General features: G+C 36.9%; 1 protein-coding gene across 6 annotated transcripts in view; it reads right to left on the bottom strand.

Moving 5' to 3' along the window:
• Nucleotides 1-14,559, bottom strand: part of Enthd1 (ENTH domain containing 1) — a 106,646-nt gene that overhangs the window by 78,180 nt on the left and 13,907 nt on the right. For 4 of the 6 annotated variants that reach the window (XM_010612556.1, XM_010612592.1, XM_010612602.3 and 1 more), the window contains exon 3: nt 2,578-2,820. The exons of 1 other annotated variant lie outside the window; for it this stretch is intronic. In XM_010612556.1, the coding sequence (XP_010610858.1) occupies nt 2,578-2,820 (243 nt within the window). The remainder of the gene's footprint in view (nt 1-2,577; nt 2,821-14,559) is intronic. One more of the 6 variants, XM_010612573.1, reaches the window with a different exon arrangement.

Here is a 14,559-nt window from a genome sequence, read left to right as displayed (position 1 = left end):
GGAGGGGGAGAAGGGAGGGCAGGGACAAGGGGAAAAAATGAGAATCAAGACCTGTCATGTAAAGGTACAGGATCCCAATAATGAATGTAACTGTACTGTATACCTAGACTGTACCAATAAACTCAATAAAAAGAAAAAGAAATGTCTAAAATAAAACAAATGCAGAGCTCAGGCTAGTGAATAAAGATGTATCACAAAGCTGTGGAAAATAATTCTGGGGAAAAAAAGCCCCATGATCTATGATGATAAAGCAATAAACTAGTTTCACATATGACTCATAAAAATGGCTCAGAGATGAGCTACTTCACTATGGATTTAAGGGCTCATTTCCTAAGCTTACAACGGCCTGTGCCCTGTCTGCCCCACTTCAGAGCAAGTGCCTTCTGTTTGCTCCCTCTCTTGCTGATCACGATGGCTCCCTTCCCTGCACTGATATCTGTTTAAACAGTTACTTCTTCCAAAAGGCCTCCCCTCAATACTTGCTCTAAAATAAAGCCATCCCTCTTACTCTTGTCCCTGATCTTGCAATAGGACTTATTTGTATCTGACATGCTTTACATCTTTTATATTTTATGTCTATTTTGTTAATATCTATCTCTGTCACTAAATGTTATTTCTGGGATGAAAGGAACTTTACTTCCCTTATTGCTGAAGCTCTGCACTGCTTCTGGATATCCAAATTTCAGATAACAAATCATGTGTTTACAGTGAAAGAGAAAATGGGACAAGAAATGGAAAGGGCAATAAAGGTAACAGAGAAACAGCAAAAGGGATGAAGAAATCCTGGATGAGTCATAATATGATTGGACTAAGCTTTTCGTGTCAATCTGAATTTAAGGATGTTGTGAGAAAATTTCTCAGTGGATAATCGTTCCTTTTGGAGATTTATTTCAAAACAAATGGGTCCCCTAAAAGTGGAGACTTCACTACTTGTAGAAACATTTGGGTGGTGTTTACTATTATAATTAGAAGGGCCACCTCTTTTATTTACTATTATAATTACAATGGTCACCTTTTTTAATGCCTTAAAAGTACAAAGTGAGTGAACATTTAAGAATTCTTGACCAAGTCAGAGTACTTGCATGATTTTTAGCAGGACTGGTTTGGATTGTATTACTACAAACATTTAAAAAATTTCCACACTTAATTGACATTTGGCATTGGCTATTCTTATTGAATACCTGTAGCTTGTTTAGCCCCTACTGCCCATCCCACTACTACAGGTCAAACCCAAGGCCTTGTAGGTAAGATCCTTACCATTGAGCTATATTTCCAGCCTTTTTTTTTTTTTTTTTTTTTTTTTTTTTTTTTTTTGGTACCGGGGATCCAACTCAAGACCTTGAACTTACAAGGTAGGTACAGCACCACTGAGCTAAATTTCAGGCCCCCTCGCCCTTTATTTTTTGAGACAGAGTCTTAGCTAAGTTTCCTGGGCTGGCTCTAAACTTTCAATCATCCTGCCTCAGCTTCCTGAGTAGCTGGAATTATGGGCATGCAACACTTTGCCCAATTCTTTTAGGTTCTTGCTTAATAGATGTCTTAGTCTTCTTGAGCTGCTAATACCAAAGGAACACAGAATGGGTGATGTATACACAACAAAAGTTTATTTCTCACAGTTTTGGAGGCTGGAAGTCTAAGATCAGGTGTCAGCATGGTCATTTTCTGGTGAGGGCCCTCTTGGGGGCTAGAGACTATTCACCTTTCACTGTACTTCTCTTATGGCAGAAAAAGGACAGGAGAGAAATTTCTGGGGTCTCCTTCATAAAGGCACTAATCTCATTCATAAGGGATCTACCCTTATGACTTATGCATCTCCAAATACTATCACATTGGATCAAGGCTTCAATAGGTTTCAAGATATGAACTTGGGGAGGATACAAACATTAGTTCATAACATTAGACCTAGGGAATAAAGGGAGGAAGTCAGCTTCTAACACCACTTGCAACTGCATTGTTCCTGTTATGCCCTTACTTACAGAAGGTTAGCTCCACTCAAGATATTTAAGTCATATTTTGTGGTTATTTTTGCTTCCTCAAACTGTCCATTCTTTATGAACAACTTTTAACAGGATTTACACTGGAGAAGCCAGGGGAAAATGACATTCTTTAATGGTTTAGCAAATCTGGTAAAAAAAATCGTGCCATTTTCATGTTGGTTTCTATTATAACCTTAAATTCAGTAATTCAGATTTAAAGTTTTAGAAAAAGGAAAAGGTATAAAGTATTGTCCTGGAAGAATTTTTAGAATTTCAAGGCACATTTAAGAAAATTTCAATTTCCTGATTTGTAGGATCAAATAGTGACAATGCACACATAATTAGACCCCTGGTCTCAGAAGCCAGTACTGTACTCTTTCACATGCCAAGTATAAGTAAAATACTAACTATATTCTGAAAATAGTCATATAAAATTTTCTATTGAATATTATTGTTCTCTGTTCTCTAATATGAAGTCTAATATTATACCAGTAGTACTACTATGGTATTAATAGGTCGGAACTAAAATCTAACATGTATATTCTGCAAGTGTTCTTAAACGATACCTACTGTGTTTTAGGCCAAAGTTCACTATACACACCTTTATTATGTAGCCTGGAAACCTTAAGAAATTTATGCTTCTTCTCTGAAGCAGGAATTTCTGGCGTAGGCGCAGAAGCACACGCTGTTGGTGAGTTACCTGTACCAGGAAGTCTCTTGGGAAGTGTCATGGAGTAAGAGGTACACCGTCTAGTTCGACATGTCACTTCCCTCTCTTTATACAGCAACTGTTCATCCATCAGCAATGTAATAACTTGCTTAGACTTTTCCCGGATATAATAGCCTGGAAAAATATGAATTTTCTTAGAAAAGGAAGCATTGGTTAAGTCTATGATTTATTCTTAAAAGAAAAAAGGTAAAAATGTGATCAAAGTGAAAAAAACTTGTGGCAAATAAAAAACTGTCAATAAATATATTCCTTTTAATATACTTTAAGTATAAATCATTAATATATGATGAAATTATATCATACACTGGAATTGTATTCTTCATATTAAATATGTTATTAGTGTATCCTTTTAAAAGCCAACCATATTCTGCAACAAGTCCAACAATATAGTCACACAAAGAAAAGGAATGAGTTAGAGCTAGATGTACTGACCTAGATGATCATGATATATGGCTAAAGAGTTAAAGTAATATGCATAGTACAGCTTTAAAGGGAAGAGGATGTTAGCCACTATATAGGTACATAAAAGAAGGCATAGGCTGAGAAATGCATACATTAGTATGGCTTAGATGTATCCCCTCCAAAACTCCCATGTTGCCAATGAGATAGAACTTAAGAGGTGGAGCCTTTAAGAGACGATTAGGCCATGAGGGCTCCTACCTCATGAACGGCATCAAGGCCCTTATTAAATGGGATTCAGACAGATACTCCCTTGCTTGCCTTCTGCTTTCCCCAACATGAACACGAGACATCCTCCCATCTGGAAGACACAGCATACAATCCCAGTCTTGGAAGCAGAAATCAGACAACTGAAACTGCCAGTGCTTTGGCCTTAGACATCCAGCCTCCAGAATGATGAAAAAATAAATGTCCACACTTTATAAGTAATTCAGTCTATACTATTCTGTTGGATGACTAGGATGGATGGATGGATAGATAGGCAGATTGTGAGCTCACACAGTATCTGTCACTTCAGAGAGATACAATTGGGGTAGGATAAGAAAAACTAGGAAAATTGGCTTTGCTGACATAATATACTATAAAAACAACTTCTACCATTAACAGAGTGACAAAGAACATAATTCTAGCAATGACTCTGTTCTTAACCATCTGTGTGATGGTGACTCAGGTGATCTGTCTGGAACTACCTATCTGAAAAACAATCCAAGCATATCTGTTCCATCTACTTCAAGATATCAAAGCACATCATAACCTACGAATGATTCAAATATAAGCAGAAGTGTTATTCTTGATGCTCTCCCATGAGAAATGATAAAGGAAATCGCTTATCTCTCCACATCTTGGAATCAACTCATATAAACAGCTCATGTCTTCTCAAGTCTCCTTCCAGAAATACACTGAAAATTCCTTAAAGATCCACTGCTGTCTGCATTTTGGGTCTCTACAAGTGATAAAGTATGATTGTTTTTAACTATAATTAAGTAGCAGTGGAAGTTGTGAAAAAAAAATGGCCAAATTCAGAGTATATTTAGAGACAAACCAATGCTTTCTGCTAGTCACTTCACTAAGTACTACTAAGGACCATGTCAGAAACCTTTGATCAAGTTACCATCGCTGGCACTATTATTTCATCTAATCTTTCTTGTTAGTCATTTCTTCTTACTTTTATAGCTGCTTTAAACTCTATCATTCTAAACCTTCTTAATTTTCTACAATTAGTTTACAGTCCCTAACCAAAAAAATCCTATTTGGGGGATAGTACCTAGGGTCATGTGAAACACAGAAGTCCTCTGTGAATTTTAGCTTTTGGGACCACAGATCAGATGCTATCCTTTCCCTGGAAAAATGATGTATCCTGGTTTGAGAAGCATGAAAAACATATTTTTCCACGCTTAACTTCGGGAGCTCAACTCCTTTTCCCTTTCTCTCATACCCCCTACTCCAGCCATCCTCCTGCAGTATCCTGTGACCCCACCACTCACTCTGGCTCCTGAAATTCTCCTGCAGCTGTTGCTTCTGCCTGGAACTATGCACGACAAGATCCCTGGTCCATTCAGGTCTCTATTCCAGAGTCATCTTCTCAGGGACGTTTTCCTTCTGCCTACTTTAAAATGCTCCCCATCATCCTCTATTCCCTTATCCTGCTTTTCCACCCTGACATAGGTCATACTACCTAATATTACGTCTGTTTGTTTACTTGTTTGTTGTTTATTTCTTCACTTAAAATATAGATATGAATTTTCTTAGAAAATTATTTTATCTAAACAAATTAAGAAAAGGGGAAAATGTGATCAAAGTGAAAAAACATAGTAAATAGAAAATGGGCAACAAATATATTCCTTTTCATATACTTTAAGAATAAATCATTAATGTAAGATCAGCAAGAAGCAGCCAGCTATGCAAAGACAAAAAGGCAGCAAGAGCCAAGCGACAGTGGAACTGCAGAATTCACTTGTCCAGGGAAGCCTCCCACTCACAGCAAGCCCCTCCCACACGCCCTGAACACAGACCTGGGCCTCAGACTCAGGTAGGCTCTGCTTTCATTCACAGCATTTCACATTTGCCTCCTACAGCACTTCCTCAGTCTGTAATTGCTCACTGAAGACTGTAACATTCACGAACGCCAAAAGTACACCTGTTTGAGAGACACTTACAAAATGTTTCTAAAATGAATGACCGTACTAAGGAACCACTTCCCAAATGCCAGAGAGGAATCTCTGTAAGTTTATAATGGAACATCATGTAAAGAGACTTGGAAATATGATAAATTCAACGATCCTGGGCATTGAATTATACTACTAAGACAAACACATACAGTAAGATCTTTAGAAAAACATTAATCTTCAAATCATAATCATAAAACATCTTAATATTTCTGTTTCTATTCCTGACCTACTGCTCTACCAAAATCTATTCTTTCTGGGGCTGCGGATTTGGCTCAGTGGTTCTGCTGCCTGCCTTGCAAGTGCAAGGACCAGAGTTCAATCCCAGGTACAAAAAAAAAAAAAACCAAAAGAACAAAAAACAAAAACAAAATCTATTCTTTCTGTATTCTTTTCTCAGTGAATTTTATCTCCATTCTGCATTAGATATATGAAAATATACTGCCTCTAATTCAGTTTTCTAAGTCTAATGAGACCCTCCACACAATAACAGCTGAAGAGAGAATTGCCAGCCATAGAATACCAAGGACTTCTTCCAAAATACAGCATAAAAAATACTAAGATTAAAGAGGATATTTAAAAGCTATGAAAGACTGACTACAGACCCCAACAGTCACCTAGATGTTTCAAAAGAAAGTAAGGCACCTGCCAAGAAAGTAATATTCACAGAGAGAAGTACTGTACTGAGAACTTTACAGGAAATACATGAATCCTCACATCAAAAATGATTATCGCTGGGGATTTGGTTCAGTGGTTCTGCTGCCTACCTCACAAGCACAAGGACCTGAGTTCAATACCGGATACCAAAAAAAAAAAGATCGTCAAAGGCCCAACAAGATTAAATCAACCCAGCCAGGTATTTAGTTCAGTTGTTCTGCTGCCTGCCTCAAAACACAAGGTCCTGAGTTCGATCCCCACTACAAAACAAACAAACAAAAAAACTATTAAATCAACCTACACTAAATACACTGTAGAAAAATATAAGACCAGTTAGGAAAAAGAGAAGATCTTGAAAGCTAGCAATCCCTTCTTTGGGCCTACAACAGGACACATACCATTCAGCCAGCCCATTAATCAACACTTATTCAACACCTCCACCACAGTAAGTACAAAACCCCATAGACTAATAAAGGAATCTCAGTCCTGCTGTCAGCCCAGCAAAGGAGATATCTGTACACCAGTGATCACAATGTGTGTGATGAAGAAAACAATGGACGCGTGGAGGAGGTGCCACCGATAGCAGTGGAGTACTTGCTTAGCTCTTCAGGATAGAGAGAAGCCCTTCCTGGAAAGTGCTTGCTTTTAGATTTACTGCAGTATGAATGTATGCTCCAGGAAATACATAAAAGAATTAGCTAAGGTGACTTGCTATGTGCGTGACTCTCACATCCCTAATCCTTACAACCACCCTCAGAGTTAATGAGTGCATTTTACAAGAGAGAACAGTAAGGTTTAAGGTGATGATATAAATTCCCCAAAGTCATAAATACTTTAGAAAATATGGATTGTTTCTAAAAATGACAAAACATAACCTTAATTTCTTTGACTGACCTTAGTATATAACTATAAGCTATTTTATTGGATGAGAAGTTTAAGAGAGAATAATTCTGTTGACACAGCCCTGGAATGCTAAACTGGCTGCTCTCCCTTTTTGTTTACTGTACTCTGTCATCCATGTGAGTACAACAAATAAAGAGTACTGTGGGAAAGCAAGCCAGCTGGGCAGTTACATTTAAGTTTAAACAAATTCATGCTTTGCTTCTTGCTAGCATGATTATCAATTCAACTCTATTTGTTGAAAAGGAACACAAAACTAACTAAAAGATCCAACCATTTTTGAGACAGAAGAGAAAGATCCAATGCTCCCCTGCACTTCTATTTTTCTCCCATGGCTGCCCTAAAGGCCTTGCAGCCTGTCTGGCAACATCAGGAGGTATTTGCTTTGGCTTCAGCAAGCTTTGGACCTGGACTTGTCCCAGACAACTTCACCCTGCAGCCTCTTCAGATGACGATGCCCCTCTGTTGCTCTCCTCAATGACATCAGCAAGAGTCTCTCCCACCCATAACCAAAAAGAAAGTCTGACACTGTATACACTAGTCCATCTTTTTTCTAAGCAACCTTCCCAAATTCTTACTGGGCTCAGTCAATGCATTGCTCCCTGTTATGCTACTACATAAGTTCAATAAATCCTCTTCTAGGTAACATATTTTTGTCTATTTGTGGTTGATATCTCAAGTGGAGCATTCTGAGATGGTACACTAAGAGTTAGTGACACCAAAGGTTGAAGGTAATCAGCAGCTAGAAAGCTGCCAGCAGCTGGGATTGACAATGCTGAAGGTGGCTAGCATTACCAAGGCCTGCCAGCAGCTGCCAGATCCAGGCAGCAAGGGAGGTTACAGCCACTGACACTCAAAGCTCAGGGCTGTGAATACTAAAAGAGCTCATAGCCATGGCATTCAAAGCCCAGGGCTGTTCACGTTTAAAAATGCTATACTCTGCCAAGTTGTGATTTCTGTATGAATTGAGCAAGAACCCTCAGCCAATTGGTAATATCTCAGAAACCCATACCCTGCCCTTTTGAAGGCCCTGAGGAAGAAGTGGACTACAGTGGTGGACAGTGGCAGGCTGAAAAACCAACCTGTGTCTTATTTCTATCTTACATGTAGCTAAGAATTGATGCTACGTAGTGAAACTTTAGATAAAAATATTTTGTTTAAATGTACAGTAATATAACCTCAAGCTTATAATCATCTAAAACCAATAACACATATAGTGGTACCTTGACGTACAAGGTAATTTGTTTTATGATTTGGAGGAAGATGGCCATGGTTGTGTTTGTCACCCAATGCAGAGTTTGCTAATAGAATCAAAATTTTGCCCAATGCTTTTGCTTGCAAACTGAATTGTTTTCAAACAGAAGCATTAATATTTCTTAAAGGAAACTATTTGTTCATGAAAAACATTCATTCTAGAAAATTACATTTGCTCCTTAAATTATAAATGAACTCAGAAGCTTTGCATTAATTAACCCTCCATTGGGCCGGGGATTTAGCTCAGCAGTTTGGTGGCCTGCCTTGCAAACGCAAAGACCCGAGTTCAATCCTCGGTACCAAAAAAAAAAAGAAAAAAAATTAACCCTCCACCAACAAGCTTACCTACATTGCATTTATTAACCTACCATCACATATCAAGTAGGTTCTCTGATAAGAGAATTCTGACTAGTACCATCTGACAGAAATAGAAAAAAAAAATAAAGTCTGAACCACACTGAAGCTGCTTTTTCCCTACATTGTTTAGCCACTACATCATACTGACTAGGAATTGCATGCCTCACACTATTCCAAATCTAGATAGTTCCTTCTTCTAAACTAATGCTACTCCCAAGTTTTAATCATTTGACTTTATAGCCTTGACATGCTAATCAATGTATAATTTAATTTTTATATTTTAAAATATTTAATTTGTCTTGAATTTATTCTTCCTAGATTGGCTCCATTCAATTCATTATATTTGCCTTGCAAAGAAAAATCTCAAATCATTCTTTTTCCTCCTACCCATCCAAGATTTCCCCTATCATCCTAACATTTTCAGGAACCAAATACCTTGTATATTATCTCCTTCTATAAGATCTGAACTCAAGTCCCCCAAAATAGATTTTAATAGCTTATAATCTAATATGAATATACATAAATGTATTATGTCTTCCTGAGAATTTGCTTTTTACATTTTAATTTACAGCTCTCACAATGCCTTTAAAATGCTGAGTTCTCAGCTCAAAATATTCAAGCTTTGGTGAGCTTGATGAGTACGAGCCATCTCTGTGTTTTGGAAGACACAGCAGAGAAGTAGCATGCACATTAAACCAGCCTGAATATAATTCTGAAGCACTTAATTTCCTAAATTAGCAATAACAGAAAGGTAAAACGGCATCGAGGCATGCTGCTTCTAATAAAACAGCTTAACATAATGTTTTAACATTGAAAAGTTGTCTTTTTAAAAATGTACCCCTTTTAACACAAATATAGTTCTGATTTAAACACATGCATGCATGTATATATGAAATGGCTGATTTAAATGAAATAGCAATTTCATGATTTATCTAATCGAGAATAGCACATAAACTTGCAATGCACATATTTCCTAAAATCTGAATTAGTTTTAAAAGAATATCACATTTATGTAAATAATTTGATAGTATAAAAAGTTTTCACATTTAACTGAGTATTTCTCAGACTAAGTTCATTCTAGCAGTTCAGTGAAACCTTATAAGGGTATTTTTTAAGAATTATGAGGGCCTGTTCAGTATAATAAAAGAATATAACTAAATAGTATCAAGATTTACGAGTTCCTGGCCAGGAGTGGTGGCACATACCTGTAATCCCAGTACTCAGGAGGCTGAGAAGGATCACTGTGAGTTTAAGGCCAGCCTGTGCTACATAATGAGTTCAAGGCCAGCCTGCATTACAAAGCAACACCCTGTCTCAAACAAACAAAAAGTATATGAATCCTAATTGTGTTTGACCATTAATTAGCTTTGCAACCGTACTGAAATAATCTGCCTAAGCTTTGCCTCATCTCTGTAAGAGATAATATATGCAGTAGACCCTTTTATCTGAATGGGATATGTTCTAAGACCCCCAGGGGATGCTTGAATAGGGATAGTACCAAATCCTATGGATACTGTGTTTTCTACTAGAGGTACCTATGATGGAGCTTAATTTATAAATTACACACAGTAAGAAATTAAAAGTGGTAACAAAAATACGAATTATTTTTCACTTAATATTTTCTGGTAACTAAAACTGTAGAAAGTGAAAGCACAGACAAGGAGTGACATAAGAATGCCCTAATGAAGGGTAAAATGTAGTGTGTGTGTGTGTATATATATATATATATATATATACACACACAATGGAGTACTACTCAGCCATAAAGAATAAACTGGAGTCATTTGTAGGAAAATGGAAACACCTTGAGAATAATAACGCTAAATGAAATAAATTGGACACACAACCTTAAGTATTGCATGGTTTCCCTTCTATGAGAAACCCAAAATATAAATAATTTAAAGAGCAAAATAAAAGATAACTAAGACGAGGAGATAGATCCTGAGCAAATGAGAAAGGGATCTGGAGATGGAGCGAAAGAGGGAGGGAAAGGGAAAGGGAAGTAAAAATAATTAAAATGTGTACATGTACCCACTCCCCATGATGAATGTAATCCTTATGTATAACAAATGTACTGATTAAATATTTTTTAAAATAAAGATTTTTCTAAAACACTGCTTTAAGGATCAAATAATATAGTACATATGGAAAAGCTCTATTATTAAAATATAGTAATCCTCAAACAACTGGGTACCATTTGGAAATGAATGAACTCTATCTCACATTATAAACAAAAGCTAATTCTAGATAAACCATAGATATAGCTATAATTATAAAATGTCTGGAAAAAAATAAGAGAATATCTTCCTTGGGGCAGGCCAATATCTCAGGCAAGGAACAAAAAGCATTAACAATAAAAGAATAAATTAGATTTCATCAAGATTGCAAGTTTTTCTCTTTTCCTTTTCCTAAAAAATGGACTTTGAGAGCTTATTTGGAGGCCCCCATAAGGGACCTTTGACTGAAAATTGGCCTTCTCTTCCAGGGAATATTACTCTCTTCTAGCAAGCCTTCTGCTTTGGGAGGCATCCATGTGAAAGGACGGAGAAGGAAAACGACACCTACCTTGCCAGCCAAGTCAGCAAAATCACCCCTGGTGATCAACAGGATAACAAGATGTTGCAACTAGATTGCCCTCACATCCAAAGTTACAAACTTCTAATCAACAAACAACATTAAAAATTTAAAAGTAACCTTCAGACTTAGAGAAAATACCTATAATCCATCTTTCTGACAAAGGACCCATATCCAGAATGAATAATGAATTCCTACAAATCGATAAGACACAAAAAATGAAAATAGAAAATAGACTAAACACTTGAGACTCTAAATGAAAAGGCATGCAGCAACAGAAATACAAATGAAAACCAAAAGGAGACATACACCCACCAGAGTGATATTAAAAAGTAAAATATAATCAAGTGTGGGCAAGGATTATACAACAAACTATTATACATTGACAGCGGGAATATAAAATGATAAAACCATTTAAGAAAACTCTGTATGAATCTCAAAATTAATACATTGAGAGAAAGAAACCAGAAATAAAAGAATATATACTGCATACGTCCATAATTTTAAGATGCAACTAACCCATATGGTTAAAGAAGCTGGGCTTGGTGGCGTACACCTGTAATAGGCAGAGGCAAAAGGATCACTGCACATTCCAGGCCAGCCTGGGCTATATACCGGGACCCTGTCTCAAAAAAGCATATGGCTGAAGATACCAGAAAAGCATCTGCCTTTGTGGAAGGGGGACTGATTGGAAAGGGGTTAAAAGAATTTACTGGAATGATTGGAAATGTTCTTTAGTTTGATATGGGTGATGGCTACACTCATCAGAATTCATCAAACTGTACACTTATGATCCATATGTAATATGTAAGTTGTACTTCAATAAGCACAGTTAGTATTTAAAATATTTTTTTTTTTAAGTACTGGGGATCAAACTCAGTGCCTTGTGCTTGCAAGGCAGGCGCAGTGCCATTGAACTTAATCCCCGGCCCCAAACTTTTTAAAGTAACTTATAACAAGGAAATGGAAAATTTGTATTAGTCAACTCTGACATTATTATCTTTCTAAAAAAGTCACTATGAATTTGCTAAAAGTAAAAGAAAAAATCAAGGAATTGATCATCCATTCATCTAATATGTACAGTACTAAGTGACCCTACCTCCAGGTAACGTACCAAGTGCTAGGGACTTTGTTCCCTTTGAAATTTACAGTTTCACAAGGGACACAGTAGATATGTAAATAAATAAGTCACAATAGAGGTTCATATAGGCATTGTGGACAAAAAGAAGAGACTCTTACACTGTCTGAGAATGTTGAGGAGATTCAGGACTGTAAGTTGTACCTGTTCTCAAGAGGCTGAGCCAAAACGGCAACAGACTCTAAGATAAAAGGAATTAGTCCAGCTTTGCCAGCTGTGCCTAGCTATTTTCCCAAGACTATCAAATTAGTTCAACTTGAGTGAGGGATCTTTAAGCCATAAGAGTCACAATAAAAAGCATAAGGTATATATTTCTTATAATATATTTGACCTTAATAACTTTGAAACCGATACAAAAGAGGATAAACCTGATTGCTGACTTCAGGTCCAGAATATAAGAAGCTAGAATCACTAATCTGTCTTAACAGGAGGTTTTTGGGGGAAGAAAACTGAAAAAAAATCAACAAATTTTATATCCATTACAGCAGTATAGTTGTAGGTTAACCACTGACCCCCAAATTGGAGACTGAAAGACAAAAATTAAGAATTGTGTTTTGCTGTAGCAGAAATCTATAAGCACACATCTCTGAGAAAACAAGTGCAGAGGTAGGAAAACCTAAACTATAATTGACAAACTGCTGGACAAGTCTAAGAGATTAAAAAGTCCAGGGAGACCAAGTCCTCAGGGGCTCTCTCCAGATTCTCACCGTGAATAAATGGCAGGGTTGGGTATGGTGCTTCTGATGGGGCAAAGGGGAAAAGAAACGTTTTTTAATACACTGCACCAGACTACTCTTCATTTCTTAACAAGGTCTGCCCTCACAGAAACTAGTTAACTAGAGCCTAGCCTGGTAGGATATTATCAGGGTCTAAGTGACATGAGAGAAGGGAAATACTTAACTCCTGTCTAGGCTACACATCCTGTCCCACAAAACAGGGCAGGGATTGGACAGGATGATGACTGAGAAGCAGATCTAAGTTCATGATCTACAGGTACAGGTTCACTAGGAGATTGAGACCTAGTCATAGGACTACAAAATGTTTCCCCCTCCCTAAAGGATTTTTTGCCAACTTCTCTTTACACATACATCATGCCCAGCTACTAAGAACAAATTTCAACACATACTAAAAGGCAAATATCACAACTTGAAGATACAGTGCAGCAGTGATGTTGGAAAGAATCTCAGAGCTTGAGGACATTTCAATTGAAACCACCAAAACTGAAAAGAGGAAAAAAAAAAGAGAAAAAAAACAACAGAACAGAATATCCGTAAAATATGGAACAACTAAAAAAGTATAACACAGGTTGAGGGGAATTAAAGAAGGGAGGAGTAAAAAATAATAATAAATGAAGAGGAGAAAAAATATTTGAAATACTAATCACTGAGAATTTATCCCAAATTAATGTCAGGCACTAACCACCAATCAGGGAAGCTTAGAGAAGGAACCCTGAGCAGAATACTGTACATGCCCCAAAGTACCCTATGCATATCATTCTCAAACTACAGAAAATCAAAGATAAAGAAAAAATCCTGAGGGCCAGGGGTTTAGCTCAGTGGTTTTGCCGCCTGCCTCACAAGCACTAGGTACTGAGTTTGATCCCCAGTACCGTCCCCAAAAAATCCTGAAAGAAGCCTGAGGGAAAAATATCTTACCTTTAGAGGAACAAAGATGAGAATTAACATTCAACTTCTCTGCAGCAATCATGCAAACTTGAAGAGAGTGGAATATTTAAACTGGTAGGAGGAAAACTGGCCAGCTTAGAATTCTGTAACACAAAATTGTCCTTCAAAAGTAAAGGAGAAATAGACTCTCAGATAAACAAAAATTGAAGAACTTTATGGACAGTACACCTGCTTTGCAAGAAAGGTTAAAAGAAATTCTTTAGAACAAAGGAAAACTATAAAGATCAGAAACTCAGATCTGCTTAAAAGAAGAGCATTAGAGACAACAGTGAAGGCGAAATAAAAACTTTTTTCTTATTCTTCATTGATCTAATAGCAATGTGTTCAAAACAATAGCAGTGATGTGTTTGCTTATGTATACTTGTATGTGTGTGCTTCTAAATCAGTAAAATGAGTGCCAGCAATAATACAAGGGACAGGAAGGATAAATTAGATTTTGCTATTTTAAGGCAGTAGCTGCACCCATGAGGTTGTTATTGTGTTAGTTTTCCCTTGCTATAATAAATATCTGAGATAATCATCTTATAAAGAGAAAAGTTTTATCTTGGCTCACAACTGTGGAGGTTCCAGTCCATAATTGGTTGGCCCTGCTCTACAATCTGGCATAGTATATGTGGGATTATGTTTTTGGTCCTTTCTGCAAATGTTAGAGAATCTTATTAAG

This window comes from Fukomys damarensis, unplaced genomic scaffold (genome assembly GCF_012274545.1).
Source record: "Fukomys damarensis isolate Sample0158 unplaced genomic scaffold, DMR_v1.0_HiC HiC_scaffold_19, whole genome shotgun sequence".
NCBI lineage: Eukaryota > Metazoa > Chordata > Mammalia > Rodentia > Bathyergidae > Fukomys > Fukomys damarensis.
Note: the sequence above shows the minus strand (reverse complement) of the source record. Positions and strands in the feature narration are given on the sequence as shown.